The 6,646-nt window shown below is 37.7% G+C and overlaps 1 protein-coding gene across 1 annotated transcript in view; it reads right to left on the bottom strand.

Moving 5' to 3' along the window:
* Positions 1–2,889, bottom strand: part of LOC108687281 (protein jagged-1-like) — a 40,692-nt gene extending 37,803 nt beyond the window's left edge. Inside the window, exon 1 of the mRNA XM_018192973.1 lies at positions 2,539–2,889. Within this exon, the coding sequence (XP_018048462.1) occupies positions 2,539–2,586 (48 nt within the window). The 5' untranslated portion in view covers positions 2,587–2,889. The remainder of the gene's footprint in view (positions 1–2,538) is intronic.
* Positions 2,890–6,646: the final 3,757 nt, after the last annotated feature.

Below are 6,646 nucleotides of genomic sequence, written 5' to 3'. Positions count from 1 at the left end.
TTTATAAATTGACATTGAAATTAAAATAACTTTGATAAATGCAATTAATTAATTAATTAATTTTTTCGCAATGTATATTTCAATGTCTTTATATAGTATAATATATCAACGAATAATTTAGCTATCAACTAAATTATGTAATCATATGAGCGAGTAGAATATTAAGTAAAAGTCGACTTTGCTAGTATATGTGAAAGCAATAAAAAAACAATAAGAACGTGAGGAAATTATAAAGTATTAAGTGTTTATTTCTTATAATTTGTAGATTTGTAGAATGTTTCAACTATTTTCACTAGAAATAACAATTCTGTCATTGTTAAATTGTAATACAGTTAAATTGTAATACATATTATTTTTTGTACATTTAAATTATGTATGCGCTAATGAAAAATAAATTTGACTTCTTTTTATCTTCTTTTCACTCTCTTAATCTACTGATCATTAAAATTTGACAGTATCCATCACACGCATGTTTAAACTTCTTCGAGATCAAAATAGTTACAATCATTAATAATAAAAGCTATGTTTTCTTTTGTGCGATTAGTTTTATATCATTGATCGTTCCCCCAAGGCGGAAGACTGGTGAGATCAAAACACGTGAGAACGGCCTCGCATCGCAGATGCTGCATCACGCACGACTAGCACCTTGTGCGGTGATGCAACAAGCAGTAAACTATGAGCATTTGAAAGGAGTCAACGCTATGCACTGAGATCGCAATGATCTATAATGGTCGCAGGGACTAGTATGGAAATCTCGCCGCACTATCTTGCAAATTAACTTCCGATACGCGATGGTAGTAGATCTTATATAAATCATGTTGATAACGAGATGATACTCATGAATCAAGTATAAATATTTCTATTACATTATTATAAACCAATAATAGCAAGGGTACAAATATTTGTACAAATATTTGAAGTTATTGATATTCATGCTATTCAATTATAATCTTACGATTTCTTACGTTTTGCGCAAGATATATTAAGTTAACACTAGAAATATTTGTTATTCATTAATAGGACCAGACGAATAAATTATTTATGAAAATAAAGAAAATAATAAAAAAACAAAATATTTTATCAGTACAAAAGATAATTATTAAATTACATCTTTGTAATTAAAAAATAAAAAAGTTTCAGAATCTTTTACATAAGAAATATTATATTTTTATAATATTAAAAAAATAAAAATATTAATAACGATCGTTTGATACTTTTTAGTGTTAAGCGATTTTTGTTGCATTAAAGGATATTATATTATTACTATACTGTAATTGGTAAATGATAAAGATTTTACTTTTTAAACTACATTTATAATATAACATAGTTTATGAATAAAACCTATTTGATAGACTCGCAATGAAAAAGACCTGGATTCAATCATACATAAATGTATATCGTAATGGCTTGCCACAACTGTTTATTTTTGCGAATGTACGCCTGGGGGTTTATATGCACACTGCGTTCTGTATGCTTGCATCATCTGTTCGAATACCCGTTGTACCGCCGCATTAACTTTTTTTTCCCCAATCTCGCTTGTCGCCAAGCAAAGCGAAAGAAAGGGATACTTTTCACTCGACTGCGTAAAGATTTACTACTGGCGATCGAGCAAATGTGCAACGTTAACGCAATCTAATCATGTCTTAACGATCGTGAAAACAGTCGTTCGCACACTAAAAAGCAAACTAAAAAGTGCGCATTCGCACTGATTATGCCCGATTATGAGTATAAACACCACGATCGTCTTGTTCTGCTATACTTTTTATGGCTCTTAAATACTGGCTTAAATGCCTGCAGGGAAAGACGTTGCAATGGTTACGGAGTTTACATTACTAGATTGGCTGTAACACTTTCTCAATGAGATTTCTCAATTATTTTGACATCTGCATTATAAGTCTTTCTCTTTTCAAATAAACATGATTTTCTTAACGCAATTTATCGTATCTTGTCTTATTTTATTAAATTCATATCATAGCTCTAAAGTAATCGAGTGTAGGTTTGCAAATTTTTAATTGAAGGGATGGACAGAACAAAGGAAATCTTGATATTAATAAAAATTAATAACTTGCTACTTTTTTATTACACATAAATAAATACAATATTAAATGAATTTATATAATATCTTTAAGAAGTTACATATTACAATACTTCTCTATTACGATCAATAATATATGAAAAAACAAATCGCAGAAAAAGGATCTAAGTAAAATTGTGCCTTTGTTCCCATCCCTTCAATTGTTTAAATTTGCATATATCTCTCTCTCAACCTGACAAATTGCAATTTTCCAAATACTGCAGAAAGTAACGTTCGTCCAGCTAATTTAATCTTACGTAAAATTTATTCTATTCATCTTTTCTCTTTATTAATTTGTACTTGCAGGAATGTGTAATTAATTACAACCCGAGGGTGACGATATCGCTATTATTACTTGACATTTCAGATAACTCTTTTCACTCATTTCGAAACATAAAGAGAAGCGAGAGAGTATCTTCGCGAATCGAAGTAAGGTGTAGAGCGACATGTGTCGCGGTGCATACCTGTATGAGGTGGGCAAGGAATAGGATGTAGGTGGTGGCCGCCCTCATGTCTCTCCCTGGGGAATCCCTCGACTACCGCATATCATCGATGTCCCCTGCTGTTGCTGCTCCTCAGCCGCTCCTCCGAGCACTCCTCTACGCTTTTGATGGATCCTCCACTGTCCTCTCGTCTTCGCACCGTTTGCGTGTATCCTTCGCTCTCTTTCTCTCACCACTCTCACCGAATATTATTTGATCTCTATTATCGGCACACTGCACTACGCAAATCCTTCCGGTCCGCGCACCAACACCGAATATCCACTGATGTCCTGGAGGGACGATCCTTTTTCTTTTTCGCTGAGCACTAAACACTCGTCGACACTTGGTGAATGGAAGACTCGCGTGCGTTTTCCTTCACTATTTCTCGTGCGTAAAGATTCTCGAATCCTCACTTTTCCCGTGCATGAACGACGTTCAAGAAAGACTCTGATGAGATTCGCAGAAACACCTTCGCATGCCGTTCTTGCGACGCGAGACCTTTCGCTCTCGAGAATACTCCAATCATGAGCGATCCTCTTCTCTCGTGCCTCTTTTTTTTCTTTCGCTCTATACTTGATTCGTCGGTATGCAAATTAATCGCAATTAATTACGCAATTAGTGTCAAATTTATTGGACAGAAGAAAGCGTATAATGATCACAACGCTGCTTCGAAACTCGACATCTATTTTCTTCGATGCACGCACAAATCGCGACGTCCAACACGTGTTCTACATGTACAGGTAATACAACAGTTCAAAATTGATGATGAATTTGGATGTTAGTAGCGTCACGTATACTTTTTCTTCCCAGAAATGTAGTTAAAGATAGATCTTTAGATTTCAATGGATGATTCTTCAATCGCGTTGACGTGTTACAGTGCACGAAAGATGAGAACAATTCGGAGCTCGGGTTGTCAGATAATTCCAGTCACATCTCATGCGCCAATTAATCCCTGATGCGCGACTGAGGACGAGGAAATCTCGTGGGAATCGTTCACGCTCCGAACAAAAACCAAATTTGTTTATTGTCGCAAAACGCTCGTCGTACACCGATACACTCAGGTGGTTTATAACAATCCTGCGGTCCTCTCTGACAAAGCGGCTTCCTCAAGATCCTTGGAAAGGGAAATGGGGCAATGAGAGAGATATTAAATCAAGGCACTATGTCGAATCGGGAGGAGGAGATGTGTACACACTGCTTACGTAGTACGTAGACGCGAGAGCCCGCGAGATCGACCGTCCGGCGTTGGCGCCGCCGCGGAAACGCGCGTTGAACAGGTGTGTGCACGTGTCCGGCGTAGCTAGCGTGTGCTAGCGTGCAACGCGCCTTCGCTGTGTGTGTGGACACACACGCACGCACGCACGCCGCTTAATCTTAGTAGCCGGCGTGCATAAGGATGTATGTATACATACACGTATACCCGTATACGTGTGTGCATGAATACGTGTGTACCGTTCCTATCACTGTATCTCGTGCACGCTGGAGCGCGGAAACGCAGTAACGTCCGCGGGGTACACGACTCGGTCGCTCCGGGGATACTGAAGTTGGAGCCGCCAGGCCGGCCTCCGGGCCTCCCCCCCTATCCATCGCGGCTTGTCCCCCCTTCTGTGCAGCGGGTAGCCCCCTTCCCAAGTCATTCCACCTCCGGGAGCACGAAGGACCCCCTTTACGTGTACTCCGCGCGCTCTGGCTCTGCCTCTGTCTCTGCCTCTGCCTCGCATCCTCACGGGGTCCTCTCTCTTTTTCTCCTCCCGCATCGCGCATCGCGCATCACGACTTTACACACGTTCGCTTTCTCTCTCTCTCTCTCTCTCTCTCTCTCTCTCTCTCTCTCTCTCTCTCTCTCTCTCTCTATCGCAAATCCACCTCGCATGTGCGCACGTGCGTGTGCATCGGACCACGTTTGCTCGCGCGCACATACGTAACTGTGTGTGCGCCCAGCGCGAACATCTCGAGAACTCTTTGCTCTCTCTTGCCTTTCTATGAGGCATTACACGACGATGTACACTTGTGCCCCCCGTGCCAGGATGCTGGGTCCGGCTGAACACGAGCGAGCGCACGTCCGTATATAAGTCTTACAATCGGTTTCATCACGAGCGGCATCACCAAGTCGCCGGTAACGCCGCGAACGATTGTGTATTCTCACCTCTTTTCTCGCGATCGAAATGAGAAACGCGTGGCTTAGGCCCGCTCTTCGACTGCTGCTCGTGATATGAATTTCGCGAGATTGCTCGTCAAGAACTGCTCTCTGGGATACCGTCCAATGAATCATGTCGCTGTTGCAACGCCGCATCGCGCCGGAGGAATATAAATTTCGTTAATGTTGCGGAAGAGTAGCGAATCGATAAATGCAACGAGAATTGTGAGAATAATAAAAATGTCGTTTGTTTCCGTAAGCAAAAATTATATGAGAGTATTTAACTATTTACCAAAATCTTGTAAAAAAAATTTTCTGAGAATTCCCGGATTTTCTCTAGATCTTTTTGTTCAAGATTAAGGTAAAATTAGAAAATTTTTTAATCTAATATCCCAAAATAAATTTGGGGTATAAGCGACGCAAATAAACTATATTATATATTGAATTAATAAACAGGAATTTTATGAAAATTCTATCTATTATTTTTTACAATTAGTAGCTGCGAAACCCATAAAATTTCAATTAATACAGACAAAATTTCATGAAAATTCCTAATATTTCAAGAGTAAAAAATCCCTGAAAATTCCAAGTTTTCAAATTTGTTCAGATAGTAAACATCCTGTATAAAAATATTAAAGAGTTTATGCAAAAATAAGAATCTCAAATAAGAATTATTTTGTTAATTATTTTAATTTAAATAAGAATTAGTTTGTTAATATTAAGAATAATATTCTTAATAATAAAATCTTCACTTTTTCGTAGCAAAAAGTTAGCGCGTAGCTGTTCGTCGTAATGTTTTCATTTAAAAAAATGAAAGAATTCGCAAAATGTATCGATGATTATGTTAAATTTGGAAGTACAAAACTTCACAAAGTATTCTGTAAATTGATCATCTTTTCTGAGATAAAAAAAGTGTTTAAATGTCGCTAATAATCATCGCATCGAAGATGGGTTGTTTATCGAATCAAAAAGGTGAATTCCCGGTAGGCTCCTTTGGCTCCTTCGGTAAGATAAAATTATATATATTTACGAAGAATGATTTTGGATGCGATGAATAATGGATAAGTCCTGTGATGTCGCGTGTCCATCGTCATTATATGGCTAGCGGGCAATGTCTCTCTGTCTGTAAAAGAGAGATGCCATCATTGTCGCATCGTGACGATCGTCATTGAATTTCTGCCCCATATACATACAGTATATACCGTTCCACGTAATTCGCGTGTCGAGAATATCGTGCGAACTGGGAAGCTGAACCGAGTTAAATGGCTATAAATTATCGCTGCAATAAGAAACTTCTTCGCTGATCTCCTTTCAGGAACTACATAGTAATGACGCATGTCACTTTTACGTGATACGATGGTAATCGGAAAATTATAAATGCACGCATATTAACACGTAATATGGGTCTTAAAAATTGGTAATTTGATAACATATAAACAATAATATTTATGAAAAGCTCATAATAGGAAATTGTCAAACCGGTCATAACAGAAAATTCTCATTTCTGAATTTATATATAAGAGCATTCGCGCCGTTACAAACATTTATCATGAACAAAAAATAATTATTATTTTTGCAATTTTAAATTATTTTACGTATCTATATATAATGAAAATGTATTAAGACAAACTCGTGCGCTTAAGTCACATTACATCTTTTTTTTTTTTTTGGCAAATCACTAAATATCATTAGTGATATGAAAAAAAGTGTAAAGAGAATTGATAGAAAATTAAAGAAGCTAAATTTGAACGACAAAATTCTAAATTTCGAAATAAAATTTGACGCTTTACGCCAGTTTTGATTAGCATAGTCATTACAATTGCAGTGGAGTTCTCCCTTCTATTGAAAGAGCCTGTAACGGACAGTACAGAGCAATGCGGTGGAGCATTTATTCTCTCTTTCTACTCTTCTAGAGGTAATTTCTTGGATCCGACAACGACCACGTACCACGGT

This window comes from Atta colombica, unplaced genomic scaffold, assembly GCF_001594045.1.
Source record: "Atta colombica isolate Treedump-2 unplaced genomic scaffold, Acol1.0 scaffold204, whole genome shotgun sequence".
NCBI lineage: Eukaryota > Metazoa > Arthropoda > Insecta > Hymenoptera > Formicidae > Atta > Atta colombica.
The sequence above is the reverse complement of the archived record's forward strand: the minus strand, read 5'-3'. Positions and strand labels throughout refer to the sequence as shown.